This window comes from Mobula hypostoma, chromosome 12, assembly GCF_963921235.1.
Source record: "Mobula hypostoma chromosome 12, sMobHyp1.1, whole genome shotgun sequence".
Taxonomy (NCBI): Eukaryota; Metazoa; Chordata; class Chondrichthyes; order Myliobatiformes; family Myliobatidae; genus Mobula; species Mobula hypostoma.
The window spans coordinates 92,904,122-92,928,641 of record NC_086108.1 but is presented as its reverse complement, the minus strand read 5'-3'; the positions used below and the strand labels follow the sequence as shown (position 1 = coordinate 92,928,641).

Genomic DNA, 24,520 nt, shown 5'->3' with positions numbered 1-24,520 from the left:
AAGGTTATTCAATCCCATTCCTCTCTTCAAATATTATCTAATTCTCCATCCGCCACGCTTGCTTCCAAATCCCTTAAGACCTTTACCTAATGAGAAAGGTAGACTGTCTTGGTTTCATCTGGCCCCCAAGCCTCATCAGCTGCTGGGAGAGAATGCTCTGCTTTTCCATAGTCACAGTGCACCCAGATGTATCCATTATTGCTGTAAGTTTACAGGTTATGTGGAAGATCTGAACTCACAATTTCTGCAACAGGCCACAGTACCAGAAGAAACGAACTGTACAGTAAGAAGTAGGAAATTGTGTGAATGTGTATTTTGTCAACAAACGTATTGTTCGAGGAGATGTTGCGAAATCTCCTGTGGTGGTAACCTGCTGAAATGATGCTAGAGTCTAGAGCGGCCTTGTTATGAGATATGGGCACTGCTTTCAAGGGAAGCTCTTGATGCCTATTTCAAAGGGGCCTTAAGGAAGTGGTGCCATCATTAAATAGCATGCTGGGCCATTTCCGAGGAACGTTAAAAGGCCACCATATTTCTAGTGGTCAGAGGTGAACCAGAGTGTGTTAGGGCAACAGACTTTCTTTCCAAAAGGGCAGTAGTGAACCTGACAGTCTACTCCCAATAATTACATCAACATTGTTGCCAGAGCCCTTTCTCTAAGTTCCAGGTTATTTAATTAACTGTATTTAAATTCCCCAGCTGCCAAGGTGACTTTTGAACTTACATTTGCAGATCATTATTCAAGGAGTCTGGATTACTTTTTGAAGGAATGAATCCACCAAGTTGGCAATTTCAGGAACTTGGCCAGTCTGAAAGTATCTCAGTAAAATAATATCTGGCCTTTATTAAAGTTTTATCAAGTTACTCTCACTGTCAATAAAAATCATGTTCCTAGAAGTTAAATAAGAGAATTTATGAGCATTAGAGGCCCAATAATTATGAAATAAGAACCTTCAAACAATTGTTTAAAATCTTGCTTCCTGGCAGAAGTCTTTGCATCTTTAGGCATAAGTAAATAACTGATTAAATAACTTGATATTGGGAGATTTTGCTTTTTGTTCAGAAATCTCACTACATTCACTAAGTTTGTTATCTCTGTGTTCTCCAGGAATATCTTCTCTGAGTTCACTTCCTATAATGTGTAACATTTTCCTCAGCATTTTTGTCCTCAATTTCAGATTTTTCCAGGAGCGTGCTGGGTCAAATCATGGCCGTACTATTAAAGTTTTGCAAAGTTGAACAATTCACCCATTGGTGCGTTGCTTCCAATTTTTCTTTGCTAACATTTTGGAATTTTAACCCTCACATACTGTTCGGGTCAAATTTGACCCACTTAGTCATTTGACAGCAGTAAAAACACCCTAAATGCCATTTTTAGCCGAAATTTGATGACTTTTCCTAAAGTGACCAAAAATGCGCAAAAATAAAATATTTAAACATGTACAGGTGCTACAAAATTTTGTACATTGAGGCTGTTCCAGGTCAAATTCGACCCGTATCTATTGAAATGGATTTTAAATCTCTGAAACATTAATTAAGGATTAATCACCCATTTATCAATGTCAGATAGACTATTTATACATTCTAAATAGATCTGTGGTTCAAAATTTGGTATAGACACTTATTACGAGGGGATTCTTGGGCCGGGTCAAAATTGACCCGGACCATACTGTGAAGGCATAGAATATGAACAGGTTGCCTGGGTTAAAAATACTGTGATCATTGAAAAGCGCAGCACTTGATTATTGTTAACAATGAATTGATATTTGGAACCAGTGAGTTTATAACACTGCAGACACGAGGAAATCTGCAGATGCTGGAAATGCAAGCAACACACACAAAAAATGCCGGTGAAGACAGCAGCATCATGGTGAATACTGCGTTCACCAGCATTTTTTGTGTGTGTTGCTTGAGTTATAACACCACTGCTTTCTCATTGATGGTGTATATTAAAGCATAATGGTCAATCAGCAGTGGGGCAGTTGGCGACATTGAACTTTTTATCTTCTCAAAATGTATTCAAGATGAAGCCAGAGAAAGCTTCATATTTCATTGATTATCCTGTTATCTGAGCCTATATGTTCAGGTTGATCTGTGTGTTCTTAAAAATTGCAAACTTGCCCTTGATAGAAACAATGTAAGCCAATTCAATTTCTCATCTGGCAATTTCTTTCTGAAGTGTACAGTGGCCTTGTTCATCTGCACAGGCTGACTTGTTAGAAGCCTGATCCAGTCTTAGTGTTCTAATGCGTTTTATATTGCCTCATCCTATGAACATTGACATAAAGTGCCTTATCAATGGTTTACTTCATAGGCTTCAGGTAATATTCTTTAACTAGCTCTGGGGTTCAGTCTGAGTAGGCCAAATCAAGGCGTTGTTTCTACTGGAAAGTTCATGATCTCACTTTGGTGCTCCCAGCATCCTTGCCCAATTGTGACAGTCCAAAGTAACCTCCTCTGCTGCTAGATTCATGATTGAGTTCAAATGTGGAACACGGCCATTGGTGTATGAACCATGGAGTAAAAGTAAGTTTGGTTAGATGCTTGAATTACCTTGAATTAAGTATAAAAAGTTCTGGAGATATTTAGAAGATTAGAAAGCATCCTGGACAGAACAGGATTAAGACTTCTGGTCAACAATCTTTTCACAGAGCATTAGACAAGCCTTCACCTGAAGATGTAATGCTGACCCTCTAACCTACTCCAATCTAACCCTTCTTATCCTCCTCTGCACATAGCCTTTATTTGTTTTATCGTCCATGTGCCTATCTCAGAATTTCTTCTCATTGGCATTAATTTTGTTGTAGTTATTTTGCTAGCTAGAAACTTAAACTGATTTCAAATCAAATTTTAAATTTGTGTCTCTGTTAGAGACATTATTTTAATTTTTTTTCAAGATACAGAGTGGAACAGTGAGAAGCTAGACAGTGATAGCAGGCTTTTACAACAGAGCTGAAATTCACCTCTCTTTATACGTGCTCTAAATCTGCGTGCATAAGTATACAAAATGTTTGACAAAACATTTCCAAAGAGAGAAGGTGTGTGTTGTTCACTTCAAAGACAGGCAAGGGTGGATTTTGTAGCCAGTCGCCTGGCTTGAGGTATGTGAACTATTTGAAGAATGGAAGTTAAAGGCGATTAATTCACCTCCACTTCATTGCTACACCCTTCTTGGTGCCTCAGTCTGCAGTTTTAACTCCCATTTCTCCTGCACGTTACTTTCTTCATATAAACTTGCTGCAGGGGGCTGTTCACCCTATCTTCTTTGTGCTCTGCATCCTTCTTTCTCCACACCTTTGAGAATAGTTCTGTTTCAACCCTATGGCCAGTTTCCCCATTGAAACTGTTTCCACCTGCCCTTCATATAGAACATTCCAGATCACAAAGGCTCGCTGATTAAAAATAAATTCTCCTGGTCTCCCCAAGTTCCTAATGATAGTACTGCTTGTAGTTGGTGCTTGCCCATTGACTTCATGAGGCTGGATCTAAGGTTTAAAACAGGAAGCATCTGCTAACTGTGTTTTGGCAGTCGGCCCTTCCACACCCTCTTGGCCTTTCTGACTGTCAATATTGTTCGAGTGCTTGTGGGGATCTTCAGGGCATTCACAAACCATGAAAAGTACTATTTCAAAGTTAAACATAAATTTATTATTAAGTTATGTATTTTACCATATACGTCCTTGAGATTCATTTGCTTCAGGCATTTGCAAAAAAAAAAGTAAGAAATAGAATAGGATTTACAAAAAAAACTATACATAAAGACAACCAATGTGCAAAAGAAAAATAATACTGAGAATATGAGTTGTAAAGTGTCCTTTAAAGAGGGTCTGTAGATCATAGTAACGGTTAAAATTAGTGGTGATTGAAATTACTCAAGCTAGTTTAGGAGCCTGTAGGGTAATAACTTTCTGAACCTGGTAGCGTGGGATCTGCAGCTTCTGATGGTACCAGCGAGAACAGGAAATGGCCTGGATGGTGGGGGTCTTTGATGTGGCAGCACTCCGTGTGAACGTGTTTGGTGGTGGGTAGAGCTTTGCCTGTGATGGACTCATCCACCACTCTTTGTAGCCTTTTCCATTCCTGGGCATTGGTGTTTCCATATCAGGATGTGATGCAACCTGCCAAGATACTCACCACTGTACACCTATAGAAAAAAGTCAAAATCTTTGGCTCCACCTTTGTTCTCCTAATGAGGGCTGGCTTCTGGCTTCCTCCTGTAGTCAATAATGTGCCTTAGGTTTTACTGATATTGAGTGCTAGACTGCTGTTATTGTACCACTCAACCAGATTTTCATCTCTCTCTATTCAGATTTGTCACGACCTTTGTTTTGGCCAACAATAGTGGTGCCATCTGCAAAATTAAATATGATACTGGAACTCTGCTTAGCCACACAGTCATAAGTATAAAGTGAAAGCAGGGGGCGAAGCACACATTCTTGTGGTGTACCTGTGCTGATGGTGATTGTGAAGGAGATGTTGTTGCCAATCCATACTGACTGAGGTCTGCAAGTGTGCAAATTGGGGGTGCAGTTGCACAGGGAGGTACCAAGGCCTAGTTCTCGGAGCTTAGTTTTGATATATGCATCTTCATTGTCTAGGTGTTCCAGTGCTGAGTAAAGAGCAAATGATATAGCATCTGCTATTGACCCTTTGTGACCACAGGCAAATTAGAGTGAATCCAGGTAGGAGATACCTCAGGCAGGAGTTGACACGCTTTATGACCACCCTCGAAAGTATTCCCGGGATGGCGGGACTGTCATATGTCGAAAGGATTGGAGCCACTGGGCTTGTATACTCTGGACTTTAGAAGGCTGAGGGGGGATCTTATTGAAACATCTAAGATTATTAAGGGATTGGACACGCTGGAGGCAGGAAGCATGTTCCCACTGATGGGTGAGTCCAGAACCAGAGGCCACAGTTTAAGAAGAAGGGGTAGACCATTTAGAACGGAGTTGAGGAAAAACTTTTTCACCCAGAGAGTGAAGGATATGTGGAATGCTCTGCCCCAGAAGGCAGTGGAGGCCAAGTCTCTGGATGCTTTCAAGAAAGAGATGGATAGAGCTCTTAAAGATAGCGGAATCAAAGGTTATGGGGATAAGGCAGGAACTGGATACTGATTGTGGATGATCAGCCATGATCACAGTGAATGGTGGTGCTGGCTCGAAGGGCCGGATGGCCTACTCCTGCACCTATTGTCTATAGTCTATTGTCATCACAGTGGATATATGTGCTGCTGGATGAGCGTCAATGAGGAAAGTTACCATGTTCCTAGTGGACGATTGATGAAACAAGTACATACCTTGGACCGCGGAAGTGCGAGGTTGTCCATAAACGCTCCAACCAGGTGATTAGTACAGCTTTTTAGTACTCGACCAAGCAGGCTGCCTGAGCCAGGTGCCTTCCATAGATTCACCATTGTGAAGGATGCTTTCACCTCGGCCTCAGAGAATGAGGTGGCATGGATGACAGGAGCTGTGGGGGTTCATGAAGGTGCCTCCATGTTCTTTTATTGCCAGCAAGTGTGGCTGCGACTAACTCACTGGAGAGATCGTCGGTATCTATGTCTTTATTTGTCAGAACAACAGAAATCCTCTCGGTATGGTCTCCAAACTCAAAAGTACATCACATGTTTATACCTCTAAGATCAATAGGTGATTCAATACAGTTTCAATAGTAGCAATGACATTGCTTACTTCGATACATTGTGTTGACAATGCTGCCTTTGAATTGTATATCTACAATGGGCGACACCTCTGACTGTTCAAGTACCTTGGATGCGACAAACTGATTGAAGACTTCCCTGAACTTACACAATGTTACGATGGCGCACCTCAGGTATGTGTGCTTAGCCTACTGCTCTACTCTCTCTACACCCATGACTGTGCAGCTAAGCATAGCTCAAATGCCCCATCTATCAATTTGCTGACGATACAAATGTTGTTGGCAGAACTTCAGATGGTGAAGAGAGGGCATACAGGAGCGACGTATATCAGCTATTTGAGTGGTATCGTAGCAACAACCTTGCACTCAACGTCAGTAAGACCAAAGAACTGATTGTGGACGTCAGAAAAGGTAAGACGAGAGATCACACACCAATCCTCATAAAGGGGTCAGATATGGAAAGAGTGAGCATTTCCAAGTTCCTGGGTGTCAATATCTCTGAGGATCTAGCCTGGACTAACATATCGATGCAACTACAAAGAAAGCACAACAGTGGCCATATTTGATTAGGAATATGATAAGATTTGGTATGTCTCCAAAAACACTGTTGGGATCATTCTAACTGGCTGGATCACCGTCTGGTATGGGAGGAGCTACTACACATGATCAAAGTAAACTGCAGAGAGTTGTAAACTTAGTTAGCTCCATCATGAGCACTCTCCTCCATAGTATCCAGGACATCTTCAAGGAGTGATGTCTCTAAAAGCTGGCATCAATCACTAAGGCCTCCCATCACCCAGGTCATGCCTTGTTCTCATTGCTACCATCAGAAGCACGAAGGCACACACTCAATGATTTAGGAACAGCTTCTTCCCCTCTGACATGTGACTTCTAAATGGACATTTAACCCATCAACACTACCTCACAACTGTTTTTATTTCAATTTTTGCACTACTTATTTAATTTAACTAATATATATCTACAGTAATTCACAATGTTTTCCTCTATTATAAGAGCATAAGATCATTAGATATAGAATCAGAATTACGCCATTTGGACCATCAAGTCTGCTCCACCATTTCATCATGGCTGATCCAATTTTCCTCTCAACCCCAGTTTCCTGCCTTCTCCCCGTATCCCTTCATGCCCTGACCAATCGAGAACCTATCAACCTCTGTCTTAAACGTACATACAGTAAAGACTTGGCATCCACAGCTGCCTGTGGCAATGAATTCCACAGATTTACCACCCTCTGGCTAAAGAAATTCCTCCTCATCTGCATTCTAAAAGGGCACCCCTCTACTCTGAGGCTGTGTCCTCTGGTCTTAGACTGTCCTACCATAGGAAACATCCTCTCCACATCCACTCTATTAAGGCTTTTCACTATTCAATGGATTTCAATAAGATCACCCCTCATTCTTCTGAATTCTAGTGAATACAGGCCCAAAGCTATCAAACACTCTTCATATGACAAGACATTCAAGCCTGAAATCATTTTTGTGAACCTCCTTTGAACCCTCTCCAGTTTAGGCACATAATGCATTATTATGTACTGCATTTTACTGCTGCCACAAAGTCAACAAATTTCACAACATATACCAGTGAAATTAAACCTGATTTCTGATTCTGATGGTGCAAAGTCTTTAAACTCGGTAACGCAGGGCAATTAGCACAGCCCCATTTTCTTAACGTTGGCTGATGCACATGCAGACGTGATTCATGGCCGCCATTTTGCAAACCATATCCCTTAGTCTGTGCTGCAAAGGCAGAATTGTTTATTTGCAAAGGTGCGCCTTTAATTTCAATTTACTGCTTGCAATTTACTTTAAGAGCTGAAGACTGGCTCATGCTTGAATTAATATCTGCTGTATTTATTTAACTCCAGAATACTTCCTAACAGAAAGCATAAAAGGCATCGAGCTCATCAGGGAGTGAACGTCTTGCCATTTATGTCACTTGGTTTTGCTTCCTAGCAGTGATGGCATCCAAGCCCTGTCAGAGTTGTCAGGAATCTGTGCTTCAAGTTTAGTCTGGAATTGCCACTTTGTACATGAGATGGCCTTCCGGAGGTCATGGGAAACATTTTTAAAACAAAATAATCATTTTTAAATAAATTAGTTTTAATTAAATGTACATTACATGCATCTTTCCCTTAAAGCTGTTCATTTCCCTTGAATTTAATAGAGTTGCTCAGGTTGTGTCACATCTAACCTGGGCAGTTTTCACTGGCTGATAACTGAAGGAAGATGCAGGAAATCAGCACACTGCTGGGCTTCCACGTCTGACGTTAGAATGGGAGTTGCAATGATCTACGAGTAGTTGCAATGACCTGGTCCCTATAATGCTTCAAAGATGATGTGGTGTGTTTGTATCAATATGTATTCACTTGCACTGTATTGGTAGTGAGCACTGAGGATAAGGTGTACCCCAGAATCCATAATCAATTGGTTAGTTTATAATAGTTTTCTCATTCCCACACCAAAATGTCCGTCCAGGGCCTCCTCCACTGCCATGATGAAGTCAAATGCAGGTTGAATCAACACCTCATTTTACATCTGGGTTATCTCAAAGCTGATGGCATGAACATTTCCCGAACGTCCGGTAACCACTCCCCCTCCATTTTTACCCCCACCCCTACCACTTTTGTGTTTCCACTCATTCTAGTGGCCCTCTCACCTGTCTCTTCGCCCTCTCCACCATCACGACCTGTCCATCCCCTCCCTCTGGTTCACCACCTTCATCCCGTTATTTCATGTCCCCTGTCCTCTCCGATTAGATTCCTCCTCCTTCTGCCTTTACCGCTTCCAGCTATCACCTCCCATCCTCTCATATTATTAGCCCTCCCCCCACCCACCACCTTCCCCCTCACCAGCACTCCCTATCACTGGCCAGCTTGTACCCCCCCACCAACCTTATCATTTGGCTTCTGCCCCCTTCCTCTCCAGTCCTGGTCAAGGGTCTCAGCTCAAAACGTCGACTCTTCATTTCCCCTCTGTAGATGCTGCCTGACTTGCTGAGTTTCACCAGCATTTTCTGTGCATTGCTCATGATTTCCAGCATCTGAAAACTCTCTTGTATCTGATACTGTGAAAAGCTTTTGTCTGTGTGCTGTGTAGACAGCTTGCCTGAGATAAGGGCATCAAGATAGTTAAAAGCAACAGGATGAAGAATGCAGTGTTGCAGTTTCAGAGAGAGTGACATGGGCAATTAAAGTGTAAGAAGCCACAGTGGGCTAGATTGGAAGATCAGGAATTAATCTTCCAGCATATGAGATCTCCATTCAGGGGATAGATAACAGCGGGTAGAAGCTTTCCTTGAGGCTTCTGGTATGTGCTCTCAAGTATTCTCTGGTCAGTGGGAGAGGTGAGAAGAGAGTATGACCACAACGGGAGGGGTCTGTGATTGTGTAGCTTGCCTTTCCGAGGCAGTGGGAGGTGCAGACAGAGTCAATGGAGGGTAGGGGGCTTTGTGTGATGGACCGGGCTCCATTCACAACTTTCTGTAATTTATTGTGGGTCTGAGGAGCGTTAGCTGTGAGACTGGTTTTTGAAAGCAATTGATCACAACACTCTATTAAAAGAGACTTCTTACATCTTTGGTTTCTTATTCCTGGATGTACATCAAGGCACCAAAGTAAATTTCCACGACGTTTATATACTCACTTGCACTCGTGGTCAGGTATACAAGGAGTGGCTCCTTAGTCACCTCACAATAAATCTGAGGTTCTAGAGACAGACTCACACATTTTTTCTTTAACATTAAGAGCATAAACAAGTGAGCTTGTGGGTTGCCTCCAGGTGCTCCAACTCCCTTGCATGTTCCAAGGGGGTCAGTGAGTTGTGGGCAAGCTGTGTTGCCGAGGGAACTGTGGTGACACTTGTGGTCTGCCCAAATCAATCCTCGCTGATTTGATGAAAACGACGCATTTCACTGTATGAAGCAGCATTTTATTGAACCAGAGGGGTTAATTTCACTGAACTTCACTCACCCCTGTTGCAGATCTTGCCAAATTCAACAACAAAGCGCAAAAATGTGTCCAGTTCTAGCTGGGCCATGTATGGACTGTCCGTGGACACAATAAGAAGAAGACTCACCCCATCGCAGAGCTGTTCCCACAACCTATGGACTCACTTTTAATGACTCTTCATTTCATGTTCTTTATATTTATTGCTTATGTATTTATTATTGTCATTTCTTTCTTCCCTTTCTTTATGTTGTTTGTTGTCCATCTTGTGCAGTCTTCCATTGTTTCTGTTGTGTTTCTTGTATTTACTCTGATTGTCCTCAAAAAAAAAATAAATCTTGGGGTTGTATATGGTGACATACATACTTTCATAGTAAATTTACTTTGAATTTTGAAGTTTAGTTTGATGTATGTGTGACAAATAAAGCTAATCTTTAGGTGTTTCTCCAAAAATATTGAGTTGTGTCACATAGCCTGCTCAGACATGCATTCAGTCTCTCATGCGTACACACATCTGTGCCTGCCCCTACTTGCAAAACACGCAAGTGAAATTTCAGGAATCTAAATTGAAGATTCTGGAAATGCCCAGTAAGTCAAAAGTCTGTGGAAAGGGAGCAGACTTTATGTTGCAGGTCGAGGACTTGCGCAGAGCAGAATTTCTGGGTTGCTCTCTACAAGTTTCCTCTCCGGCCATGCTTCTGGCACACCCTTCAGCACGACTTAACCAGTGGTTTTGTTGAGTCAGGCTGGTTTTGGTTGCTTTCTTTGGCTTTGACGTGCTGATGTCATGGCTTAAAGTTCAAAGTAAATTTTATTATCAAAGTACATATACGTCACCATAAACAACCCTGAGATTAATTTTCTTGTGGGCATACTCAATAAATCTGTAGAATAATAACTTGTGTGCCTTGACCCTGTGTCCCAATGAGGATGCTCAAGCACAGCTTGATGCGGGAGCTGCTAAAGCTTTCTACAAATTGCAGCTGTGGGTCACTTGCAAAAAAGGTCAGTTCCTGGTATACCACGACCCACAGAAGCTTCTTCTCAGGCACGACATTTCAAGAGCAGGATCCAGGGCAATATTCTATCTTCTGCCTACATCAGAACTGGACCGAATGCCTTTATCTACTCTCAACTCATTGGCAGCAAAGCTACTTTCCTCGTCCTGTGGATATGGAAGGTTCTCTATAAATACAATCTGTTTCGTTTCTCACAATTCTGATTATTATTTTGTCTTTTTGCATTGACATACACTCAGTGACCATTTTATTTGGTACACCTGTACACCTGCTCATTAATGCAAATCATGTGGCATCAACTCACTGCATAAAAACATGCAGACACGGTCAGAAGTTTCAGTAGTTGGTCAGACTAAACATCAGAATGGAGAAGTAATGTGATTTTGACCATAGAATGATTGTTGGTACCGGATGGGGTGGTTTGAGTACCTTAGAGACTACTGATTTCCCTGGGATTGTCATAGATCACTGCAGCATAGGAAGAGGCTCTTTGGCCCATCTAGTCCATGCTGAAACATTAATCTGCCTGTCCCATTGACTTGCACCTGGACCATAACTAAGTATCTAGATTTCTCTTAAATGTTAAATCAACCTCACCTCCATCACTTGAACTGGCAACTCATTTCACATGCTAACCGCCCTCTGAGTGAAAAAGTTCCCCTCATGTTACCTCTTAAATATTTCACCTTTCACCCTTAATCCATGACCTCTAGTTGTAGTCTTATCCAACCTCAGTGAAAAAGCCTGCTTACATTTACCTTATCTATGCCCCTTTTAATTTTGTATGCCCCAATCAATCTTTTACGTTCGATGGAATAAAGTCCTAACCTATTGAATCTTACCTTATAATTCAGGACCTCAAGTCCTGGCAACATCCATGCAAATCCTTACAATCTTATTTACATCTATCCTGGAGGTAGGTGACCAAAACTGCACTCTATACTCTAAATTAGGCCTCACCAGTGTCTTATACAACTTCAACATAACATCCAAGCACTTTGAAATATGAAGGCCAATGTGCCAGAAGCTTTCTTTACAACCCTATCTACCTGTGATGCGACTTTCAAGAAAATATGTTTCTGTTCTACTACACTCTTCAGAGCCCTACTATTCACTATGTACAACTATCCGTAGTTGGTCCTCCAAAAGTACACCTCAAATTTTTCTGCATTAAATTCCATCTGCTATTTTCCAGCTGGCTCACATCCTGCTGCAAGCTTTGATAGCCTTCCTCACTGTCCACTACAGTATACCCTAATCGTGGTGTCATTGTCCATTTTACTGATCCAGTTCACCACAATATCATCCAGATCATTGACACAGATGACAAAAAACAACAGATCCAGCACTGATCCCTGCGATGTACTACTAGTTCTACCATGCTCCACCTTCCGATTCCTGACTCTTTTTAAGACCATAAGGTGTAGGAGCAGAATTAGGCCATTAGGCCCATCAAGTCTGCTCTGCCATTTCATCATGGCTGATCCAATTTTCCTCTCAGCCCCAATTTCCTGCCTTCTCATCGAATCCATGTCCTGACCAATCAAGAATCTATTAACCTTAAATATGCATAAAGACTTGGCCTCCACGGCTGCCTGTGGCAAAGAATTCCAAAGATTCACCTCTCTCTGGCTAAAGAAATTCCTCCTTATCTGCATTCAAAAAGGATATCCCTCTATTCTGAGGCTGTGTTCTCTGGTCTTTGACTCTCCCACCGAAGGAAACATCCTCTCCACATCCAACCTATCAAGGCCTTTCACCATTTGATAGGTTTCAATGAGGTCACCCCCATTCTTCTGAATTCCAGCAAATTCAGGCCCAGTGCCATCAAATCCTTTCCATATGACAAGCCATTCAATCCTGGAATAACTTAATGAACCTCCTTTGAACTCTGTCCAATTTCAGCACACCCACAAGGGGCCCAGACCTACTTACAATACTCCAAGTGAGACTTTATGAAGTCTCCCGATTACATCCTTGCATTTATATTCTAGTCCTTTTGAAATGAATGCTAACATTGCATTTCCCTTCCTCACCACAGACTCAACCTGTAAATTAGCCATTAGGGGATCCTGCACAAGGACTCACAAGTTCCTTTGTAGCTCAGGTTTTTGTATTTTCTCTCCATTTAGAAAATAGTCACACCTTTCATTTCTTTGACTAAAGTGCATGACCATACACTTCCCAGTGTTCTATTTCATCTCTCATTTCTTTGCCCGTTCTCCTAATCGAAGTTCTTCTGTAGCCTCTCTACTTACTACTACTTGCCACTCCACCTGTCTTCATATCATCTGCAGACTTTGTAACAAAGCCATCAATTCCATCATGCAAATCACTGATATACAAGGAAAAAAACTGGCCCCAACACAGGTCCCTGTGGAACAGCAATAGTCACCGGCAACCAGACAGAAAAGGTTCCTTTTATTCCCGCTCTTCGCCTCCTGCCAATTGGCCACTGCTTTATCCATGCTAGAATCTTTCTGGTAACACCACGGGCTTGTAGCTTGTTAAGCAGTCTCGTGTGTGGCACCTTCTCAAAGGCCTTGTGAAAATCTAAGTACATAACATCAACTAATTCTCCTTCGTCTATCCTGCTTGTTCTTCAAAGAATTCCAACAGATTTGGCAGGTGAAATTTTCCCTTGAGGAAATCATGCTGACTCTGGCCTATTTTATCATGTGCCTCCAAGTACCCTGAGACCTCATCCTTGCTAATCAACTCCAACATCTTCCCAATCACTGAGGTCAGACTAACTGGCCTATAGTTTCCTTCCTTCTGCCTCTCTCCCTTCTTGAAGAGTGGTGCGGCATTTGCAATTTTCCAGCCTTCCAGAATCACTCTGATTCCCATCCCCCTGCAACTCTAGTTTAAACCCCACCATGCAGCATTAACAAACCTTCCCGCAAGGATATTAATGCCCCTCCAGTTCAGGTGCAAACTTTCCCTTCTGGACAGGTCCCACCTTCCCTGGAAGAGAGCCCAATGATCCATAAATCTTATGGCCTCCCTCCTACACCAACTCCTTATCCACGTATTAAGCTGTATAAACATCCTGGTTCTGGCCTCATTCGCACATGGCATAGGTAGAAATTCTGAGGTCCTGCCCTTTAACTTAGCACCTAACTCTCTAAACTCCCTAAACTCCCTATGCAGAACCTCGTCCTACCCATGTTATTGGTACCTACATGGGCCATGACTTCTGACTGTTCATCCTCCAAGAATGCTGAGGATTTGATCTGAGATATCCTGGACCCTGATACCTGGGAGGCAACATGCCATCCGGAAATCTTGTTCTTACCCGCAGAACCTCCTGTCCACTCCCCTAACTAATGAATCCCCTATTACCACAGTGTGCCTCTTCTCCCCACCTTCCCTTCTGAGTCACAGAGGCAGACTCGGTGCCTGAGACTTGCCCACTGCGACTCTCCTCTGTTAGGTCATTTCCCCCCCCCCCCCCAACAGTATCCAAAGTGATACACTGCTGTTGAGAGGGATGGCCATGGGGGTACTCTGCACTGGCTCCTTAACCCCTTTCCCCTTCCTGGCTGTCACCCAGTTCCCTGTATCCTGCAAGGGGGTGTAACTACCTCTCTATATGTCCTATCAATCACCTCCTCAGCCTCCCAAACGATCTGGAGTTCATCCATTTCCAGCTCCAACTCCTTAACATAGTTTGTTGGAAGCACCGTTCGCAGTTGTAGTCGTCACGGACACTGCCTTCCCACATCCTGCAAAAGGAACATTTCACTATCCTGTCTGTCATCCTACTGTCCTAGCTGAGCAGATATAAAGAAGAGAATAAAAGAAAGAGCTTTTCTTTCCTTTGCTTTCTCTGAGTGAAGCCTTTCTTTGCTGAAGCCTTGAAGAGCTAAGGCCTTGAGATCACCACTCTATGTCCACTCAGACAACAGCCGCTGTGACAATGGCCGCTGTGGTTGCCCCTGCCTTCCTTTAATTGGTCGCTGGTCAAAGCTCTATAACGCTGCTGCGACCTGTTCCTGCCTTTTATCCTCAGACAGTGGACCTGATTGAAGTTCCCTCCTTTCCAAACTTCTGATGCCTGGATTGACCACTGGTCAAAGCGCCATTACGCTGCCATGACCCGTTCCTGCCTTTTATCCTCAGACAGCAGACCTGAGTGAAGACCCCTCCTCTCCAAACTTCCGATGCCTGGATTGGATGTAGGTCAACACCATCTTTCTCCACAACTAGTCCACTAACTGTTCTGACACTATGGTTCATGCTTGACCTTTCGATATCTAACTTTGTATGTAGGCTTAACAACACCTTTCTCCACAACTACTCCACTATCTCTTCTGGCGCTCTGTTTCCCATCCCCCCAGCAGCTCTAGTTTGAACCCCACCCCCATCCCTGTGCAGCACCAGCAAACCTTCCCCCTAGGATATTAGTCCCCTCCAGTTTGGGAGCAAACTGTCCCTTATGTTCAGGTCAAAATTTTGTTGGGAGAGAGCCCAATGATCCAGAACTCTGAAGCCCTCCCTTCTGCACAATCTCCTTAATAGGCATCTGTTAGTCTGATGAGACCATGGATTTGCGCCTTGGAAGGTTTCCAGGGTGCAGGTCTGGGCAAGGTTGTGTGGAAGACTGGCAGTTGCCCATGCTGCAAGTCTCCCCTCTCCACGCCTCCGATGTTATCCAAAGGAAGGGCACTAGGATCCATACAGCTTGGCACCGGTGTCGTCGCAGAGCAATGTGTGGTTAAGTGCCTTACTCAAGGACACACACGCTGCCTCAGCCAAGGCTCGAACTAGCGACCTTCAAATCACTAGACAAACGCCTTAACCACTTGACCACACACCAACACGATCTCCTTAGCCATATGTTAAACAGTATGATCTTCCTATTTCCGGCTTCATGAGCACATGGCATGGGTAGCAATCCTGAGATCGCATACCCTGGAGGTCTTGTTCCTTAAGCTAACTCCCTGAGTTCACTTTGAAACACGCCATCACCCCTCCTACCCACGTTATTGGTACCGATTGTGGACCATTATCTCTGACTGCTCACTCTGCAGTGGAGTGCAGTGGATTCAACCTGAAATGTCCCTGACCCTGGCACCAGGAGGTAACATACCATCTGGGAATCTCGTTCTCGTCCACAGAACCTCCTTTCTGTTCCCCTAACCAACGAATCCCCTATCACTACAGCTAGCCTCTTTTCTCCCTTTCCCTTCTGAGCCACAGAGCTGGACTCAGTGCCCCTGTGGCTTTCCTCTGCTGGGTCATCCCCCTCAGCTCTATTGAAAGCAGTATACCTTTTGTTGAGGGGAACAGTCACAGGGGTTCTCTGCCTAGCCCCTTCCCCACTTTCTAACGGCCACCCAGTTACCTGTGTTCTGCACTTTGGCTGTAACTACCTCCCTTTGTGTCCTGTCTATCAAACCCTCAGCCTCCCTAATGATCTTAAGTTCATCCAGTTCCAGCTCCAACTCCTTAACATGGTCTGTTAGAAGCTGCAACTAGATGCACTTTTGCAGGTGTCATTGTCAGGGGACACTGGAGGTCTCCCTGCCTTCCCACATCCCGCAGCAGGAACATTCAAACTATCCTGCCTGGCACCCCACTGCTCTAAATGTGCAATAAGAAAGAAAAAAAAATAGCTAACAAAAAAAAAATGTACAGAGAATGCTACGGAAACAAAGGGAAAACACGCAGTGAGCTGCAGTTCTGTGGGTGGAAACACCTTGTTAATGAGAAAGGTCAGAGGTGAATGGCCAGACTGGTTCAAGTTGACAGGAAAGCAACTCTTCAGATAACCACAGCTTACAACGGTGGTGTGCAGAAGAGCATCTGAACACATAGCAGCTTGAACCTTGAAGTGGATGGACCACAAACGTACAGAAATACACTCAGCAAGCTATTTTGTGAGGCATCTCCCATATCTAACAGAGTGGTTGCCGAGTGTATTTCAACACTATTAAACAGAAATCTAATGGAGAAAATACTAAAGATAACTAAGAGATCTTCTGTGCTGCTTTTAATTGGAGCAATCAAACATTCACTCTACTGTCCTCTACCTCCCATCAATCTTTAACCATCCTTTCTTCAGTATTTATCATTTTTTAAAGTGGCATTTATCCAGCAGCATGCACGAGTCTCGACCCAAAACATTGACTCCCATTTCCCTCCAGAGATACTGCCTGACCTGCTGAGTTCCTCCAGCATTTTGTGCATTTATTCAACAGCGTTATTGGTTGCTTGAAACAGTTGGGCTTTTAATCTCAAAAAATGACATCAACTGGGATAAAAAAAACAACCTTTTCCTTTCTTTCTCAGGGTTGTGGCCATTTGGTGCAACCCTGCAAAAACTGCAAAGTTTTTGCTGCATATGTACTATGGACATGTGGTCGATGTTTAGAGATCTCTTGCATGATGTTAGGGATAAATTTGTCCCGGTGAGGAAGATAAAGAATGGTAGGGTGAAGGAACCATGGGTGACAAGTAAAGTGGAAAATCTAGTCAGGTGGAAGAAGGCAACATACATGAGGTTTAGGAAGCAAGGATCAGATGGGTCTATTGAGGAATATAGGGTAGCAAGAAAGGAGCTTAAGAAGGGGCTGAGAAGAGCAAGAAGAGGGCTTGAGAAGGCCTTGGCGAATAGGGTAAAGGAAAACCCCAAGGCATTCTTCAATTATGTGAAGAACAAAAGGATGACGAGTGAAGGTAGGACCGATTAGAGATAAAGGTGGGAAGATGTGCCTGGAGGTTGTGGAAGTGAGCGAGGTCCTCAATGAATACTTCTCTTCGATATTCACCAATGAGAGGGAACTTGATGATGGTGAGGACAATATGAGTGAGGTTGATGTTCTGGAGCATGTTGATATTAAGGGAGAGGTGTTGGAGTTGTTAAAATACATTAGGACGGATAAGTCCCCGGGGCCTGATGGAATATTCCCCAGGCTGCTCCACGAGGCGAGGGAAGAGATTGCTGAGCCTTTGGCTAGGATCTTTATGTCCTCGTTGTCCACGGGAATGGTACCGGAGGATTGGAGGGAGGCGAATGTTGTCCCCTTGTTCAAAAAAGGTAGTAGGGATAGTCTGGGTAATTATAGACCAGTGAGCCTTACGTCTGTGGTGGGAAAGCTGTTCGAAAAGATTCTTAGAGATAGGATCTCTGGGCATTTCAAGAATCATGGTCTGATCAGGAACAGTCATCATGGCTTTGTGAAGGGCAGATCGTGTCTAACAAGCCTGATAGAGTTCTTTGAGGAGGTGATCAGGCATATAGATGAGGGTAGTGCAGTGGATGTGATCTACGTGGATTTTAGTAAGGCATTTGACAAGGTTCCACATGGTAGGCTTATTTGGAAAGTCAGAAGGCTTGGGATCCAGGGAAGTTTGGCCAGGTGGATTCAGAATTAGCTTGCCTGCAGAAAGCAGAGGGTCGTGGTGGAGGGAGTACATTCGGATTGGAGGGTTGTGACTAGTAGTGTCCCACAAGGATCGGTTCTGGGACCTCTACTTTTCGTGATTTTTATTAACGACCTGGATGTGGGAGTAGAAGGGTGGTTGGCAAGTTTCCAGACAACACAAAGGTTGGTGGTGTTGTAGATAGTGTCGAGGATTGTCGAAGATTGTAAAGAGACATTGATAGGATGCAGAAGTGGGCTGAGAAGTGGTAGATGGAGTTCAACCTGGAGAAGAGTGAGGTGGTACACTTTGGAAGGACAAACTCCAAGGCAGAGTACAAAGTAAATGGCAGGATACTTGGTAGTGTGGAGGAGCATAGGGATCTCGGGGTACATGTCCACAGATCCCTGAAAGTTGCCTCACAGGTAGATAGGGTAGTTAAGAAAACTTATGGGGTGTCAGCTTTCATAAGTCGAGGGATAGAGTTTAAGAGTCGCGGGGTATTACTATTTTCTATTACTATTCTATTACTATTTATTATTTCTATGACTATTACTATTTACTATTTAATAATAGTAGTATTACTATTACTACTTATTATTTATGGTGCAACTGTAACGAAAACCAATTTCCCCCGGGATCAATAAAGTATGACTATGACTATGTAATGATGCAGCTCTATAATACTCTGGTTAGGCCACACTTGGAGTACTGTGTCCAGTTCTGGTCACCTCACTATAGGAAGGATGTGGAAGCATTGGAAAGGGTACAGAGGAGATTTACCAGGATGCTGCCTGGTTTAGAAAGTATGCATTATGATCAGAGATTAAGGGAGCTAGGGCTTTACTCTTTGGAGAGGAGGAGGAGGATGAGAGGAGACATGACAGAGGTGTACAAGATAATAAGAGGAATAGATAGAGTGGATAGCCAGCGCCTCTTCCCCAGGGCACCACTGCTTAATACAAGAGGACATGGCTTTAAGGTAAGGGGTGGGAAGTTCAAGGGGGATATTAGAGGAAGGTTTTTCACTCAGGGAGTGGTTGGTGCATGGAATGCACTGCCTGAGTCAGTGGTGGAGGCAGATACACTAGTGAAATTTAAGAGGTTACTGGACGGTATATGGAGGAATTTAAGGTGGGGGGTTATATGGGAGGCAGGGTTTGAGGTTCGGCATAACATTGTGGGCCGAAGGGCCTGTTCTCTTCTATGTCTATATGTAACCATGTATGAGGGGTAAGTTCGTGGCCTAAGGTAGAAGGAGTCAATTTTAGAAAACCTAGCACATTTATTTTTCAACGTGGTCCCCTCCTACATTTACACACTTAGTCCAGCGGTCTTGGAGTATATGGATCCCTTCTTTTAGAAGTCGGCGTCTTGGACCTCCAGTAGTGGTCCACAGCAGGGGTAATTGATAAGTTTGTGGCCTAAAGTAGAAGGAGATGAGGAGAAACTTCAAACTTTCTGCATTTTCACTCAAAGTGTTGAACTGCACGTGTATGTAACGAGAGCTGTATAACTCATCTCCTTCTACTTTAGGCCACGAACTTATCAATCACCCCTGCTGTGGACCACTTCTACAAAGAAGGGATTCGTATGCTCCACAACCGCTGGACTAAGTGTGTACATATAGGAGGGGACTATGTTGAAAAATAAATGTGCTAGGTTTTCTAAAATTGACTCCTTCTACCTTAGGCTACGAATTTATCAATCACCCCTCGTATGTTCTCCAAGAGGACCACAACCTTACTGTGGTTTGCAGGTTTGTATGCCTCAATGACCCAGAGAGCCATGTTAGCTAGAGTCAGGGCTTTATGCATTGGCTCTTGGTAGGGTCACCCTTGTCAAACAGGTCAAAGGGCAAGAGGCCAGACTAACAGTGGTCCACTGGTCCTCCAGGTTTGGGGGTCTAGCTCAGGGTTTACAGCCTTGACTGGTAAAACAAAATTGTTACAGAAACAGCAATGAAGAAACCTTCTGCATTTCGGTGCAATGATATTCCTGAGCTTCCACCCAGGATTTGCATGATGGGAAAAGATGAAATATAAGGGTAAACTAGCCAATAGTATTAAGCAGGATACTAAAATTTTTTTCAGTTATATAAAGAGTAAAATGAAGGTGAGAATTGATATTGGACCACTGGAAAATGATGCTGCTGAAGCAGTAATGGGGGACAAAGAAATGTCAGATTAATCTAATGGGTACTTTGCATCTGTCTTCACCGTGGAAGACACTAGCAGTGTGCCAAAGGTCTGTGAGTGTCAGGGAGCAGGAGCGAGTGCCATTGCTATTACAAAGGAAAAAGCCTTAAAGATCTTAAGTCTTAAAGAAAAAACCTCTAAGGTCTTAAAGTGGATAAGACACCTGGGCCAGATGGAATACATCCCAGAGTCCCAAGAGAGGTTGCTGAAGAGCTAACAGATGCATTGGTCATGATCTTTCAAAAATCGCTTGATTCTGGAAGACTGAAAAATTGCAAATGTCACTCCACTCTTTAAGAAGGGAGCAAAGCAAAAGGAAGGAGTTTATACACCAGTTAGCCTAGCCTCAGTGGTTTGGAAAGAGTTGGAGTCTATTATTAAGGATGAGGTTTCAGGGTGCTTGGAGACTAAAGATAAAATAAGTCAAAGTCAGCATGGTTTCTGTCAAGGGAAATCTTGCCTGACAAATCTGTTAAGAGTTCTTCGAGGAAGTAACAAGCAGGGTGGAGAAAGGAGAGGCAGTAGATGTAATCTAGTTGGATTTTCAGAAGGCATTTAATAATGTGCAGCACATGAGGCTGCTTAACAAGATAAAATCCTATGGTGTTACAGTAGAGATACTGGCATGGATAGAGGAATGGCTGATAGGCAGGTGGCAGTGAGTGGGAATAAAGGGGGCCTTTTCTGGTTGGCTGCCAGTGACTAGTGATATTCCTCACTATTGGGCCAGCTATTTTTCATATTGTTGGTCAATGATTTAGATAATGGATTGCTGGCTTTGTGGCAAAGTTTGCAGATGCTACGAAGATAGGTGGAGGAGTAGGTAGTGCTGAGGAAGCAATGAAATTACAGCTGGACTTGGACAATTGGAAGAATGCGCAAAAAAGTGGCAGATAGAAGAGTGTTAGGAAATCTATAATGCATTTTGGTAAAAGGAACAATAATGCAGACTATTATCTAAATGGGGAAAAAATTCAAACATCAGAGGTGCAAAGAGACTTGGGCGTCTTCATGCAAGACTCCCAAAAAGTTAATTTACAGGTTGAGTGTGTGGTAAAGAAAACAAATGCAATGTTGTCATTTATTTCAAAGGGAATAGAATATAAAAGCAAGGAGATAATGCTGAGGCTTTATAAAATACTAATCAGGCCACACTTGGAGTATTGTCAACAGTTTTGGGCCCAATATCTCAGAAAGGATGCTTTGTTATTGGAATGAGTCCAGAGGAGGTTCGCGGGGAGATTCCTGGATGAAGGGGTTATCATATGAAGAGCATTTGGCAGCTTTGGGCTACTACTCACTGGAATTTAGAAGAATGTAGGGGATCACATTGAAACCTACCAAATGTTGAAACAACTCAGTAAGGTGGATGTGGAGAGGATGTTCCCTATGGTGAGTATATCCAAAACTAGAGGGCACAGCCTCAAAATTGAGGGGCAACCTTTTAGAACAGAGATAAGGAGGAATTCTTTCAGCCAGCGAGTAGTGAATCTGAGGAATGTACTGGCGCAGACTATGGTGGAGGCCAAGTTCATGGGTATATTTGAAACGGAAGTTGATCATTCTCTGTTTGGTCAGGCCATCAAAGGATATAGCAAGAAGGCGGGTGTATGGGATTGAGTGGGATCCGGGATCAGCCATGGTGGAATGGTGGAACAGACTCGATGGGCTGAATGGCCGAATTCTGCTCCTGTGTCTTATGGTCTTATGACTGACAGTAGTGGGAACAGAGAAGAAGCTACTGACACAATGATGGAACCCTGCACACTGCCAGAAATGGAGAACTTTCATTGTTGCCCTAAATGCCAGTGATGTAACAGTCAGCAAGCAAGAGAATGTGTGGTTTGTCATATTCATTTTTTTTAAATATGTGAATTGTGTTGTATTGTTTCAAAATATTTATGGTATAGAGTGCATATTTATCATATACATTTTGGAGCTCCTAAGTAGCTAAGTTCCTACTTTGCATCTTTATTGACAATGTACTGGCTGTGTCATCTTCCCACCCAGGTGTTTATAGCTGGCTATGCTATGACCGTTGGTGCTGCAGAAAGACTGATCTTTGGACATGACAGCTATGGAAACATCTGTGGAAGGAAAAACTCACCTATCAAGGGGGCCTCACTGTCTGGACAAGACATGACAAGCAGAAAGTGGGTAACTATTAAAGGATATTCCTCTTATGCATGGTACAGTTATGTAAACAAATTTGGCAATTTATCAGAGATCATGCAGAACAGTACAACTTAGGAAAAGGCCCTTTGACCCATTATATCTAGCTAAGTTCGATTAAACCAATCAGCTGGCATATAATCAATGTCCCATCATTCCTTGCATGCTCACGTGCCTCTTAAGTGTCACTATTGGGTCTGTTTTCTCCACCACTATTGGTAATGTGTTTCATGCATCTACCACTCTCTGCCTAAAAAGCTTACACCATGCATCTCTTTCAAACTTTCCCCCTCTCACCTGAAACCTGTACCCTCTAATATTTGATATTTCCATCCTGGAGGAAAACAATCGCTGACTACCCTACCTGTCATCATCATCATCATCATCATTGTGGGCTGTGTTGTATGATGTAGGCAATCATGTTTCCATGACCATGATAGTTCTCGGCAAATCTACAGAAGTGGTTTGCCATTGCCTTCTTCTGAGCAGTGTCTTTACGAGACAGGTGACCCCAGCCATTGTCAATACTCTTCAGAGATTGTCTGCCTGGCGTCAGTGGTTGCATCACCAGGACTTGTGATATGCACCAGCTGCTCATACGACCATCCACCACCTGCTCCCGTGGCTTCACGTGTCCCTGATCAGTGGGACAAGCAGGTGCTACACCTTGCTCAAGGGCGATCTGCTGGCTAGCGGAGGGATGGAACACCTTACATCTCCTTTGGTAGAGATGTAACTCCACCCCATCACCCAACCCTACCTGTACCTCTGATCATTTTATATATTTCTATCAGGTCACCCCTCAGCTTCTGGTGTCCCAGAGAAAATTGGTAAACTGGTGAATTAATGTCATATCTACTGACGTACAGTGAAAAGCTTGTCTTGCATACAGATCGATTCGTTACGACAGTCCATTGAGGCAGTACAAGCTGAGCAATAACAGTGTAGAAGTGTTACCGTTACTGAGAAACTGCTGTTCAGGTAGACAATAAGGTGCAAGGTGTTAACGAGTGAGATTGTGAAATGATCTGGGGAACTGTCCAATAGTCTATGACAGTGAGACAGAAGCTGTCCATGAGCTTGAGGATATGTGCTTTCAACCTCTTGTATCCCCTGCCTGATGGGATGGGGGAGAAGGAAGAACGTCCAGGCTTGCGGTGTGATTGGACCATGTTTACTCCGAGAAAACAATCCATTTTGTCCAGACTCTCCTAATAGCTGATACTTTCTAATCCAGTCACATCCTGTTAGACACAAGAGACTGCTGATGCTAGGATCTGGAGACAAAAAACAAGACACTGGAGGAACTCAGCAGGTTGGCAGGCTCGATGGAGGAAAATGGACAGTCAGTTTTGAGCTGCAATGCTTCATCACTTCAGATGGGTCTCAACCTGAAATGTCCATTGACTATTTCCCTCCATAGATGCTGCCAAATCTACCCAGTTCCTCCAGCATCTTTTTTTTAACCTCTTCTGCATTCTCTCCAAAGTCTCCACATCTTTGCTGTGATGAAACAACGAGAACAGCGTACGATATTCCAATATAGTCCAGCCAAAGTTTTATACAGTTGCAATATGACTGTCCTGACTGATGAAGGTGTACCATACACTTTCTTTGCCTCTCTGTCTGCTTGTGTTGTCACATTCAAGAAGCAGTGAACTTAGAAGGTTATTCTTGAAAAGTTATTCTTTGGAAACTGTTTAACGGTCTTGCAAAAGCAAAATTTTAAATCAACTGCCCCAAACTTTACAGTGCTAGTAGTGCAGCATTTTCTCTGTAATTCCATGAAATGTCTGTATGTATTATGCGTTCATGTTTTTTCATGGGGCTAACAATTAAAGGCACCCTGGTGGTGCAGCTGGTAATGCTGCTGCCTTATGGCTCAGTGGCCTTGGTACCTGGGCTGCCTGTGTTTTATTTGCACATTCAGCCTGTGACCACATGGGTTTCTCCAAGGCCCGACAATTTCCTCCCATGTCGTGAAGGCACGCAGGTTAGTGGGTTACCGAGCCACTGTAAATTATAGCTAATCTGCCCGTGAATGATAGAGTTGTCTGGAGGGAGTTGATGGGTGGAAGAATAAATGCAATTAGCTTAGTGCTATGACAGTGCTTGCTCAATGCTGGGGAAGGCTT

General features: G+C 43.4%; 1 protein-coding gene across 5 annotated transcripts in view; it reads left to right on the top strand.

Moving 5' to 3' along the window:
* The window catches only part of LOC134354999 (choline transporter-like protein 3), a 474,552-nt gene that overhangs the window by 331,853 nt on the left and 118,179 nt on the right, over positions 1-24,520 (top strand). For all 5 annotated transcript variants that reach the window (XM_063064614.1, XM_063064613.1, XM_063064612.1 and 2 more), the window contains one exon: positions 22,224-22,366. In XM_063064614.1, the coding sequence (XP_062920684.1) occupies positions 22,224-22,366 (143 nt within the window). The remainder of the gene's footprint in view (positions 1-22,223; positions 22,367-24,520) is intronic.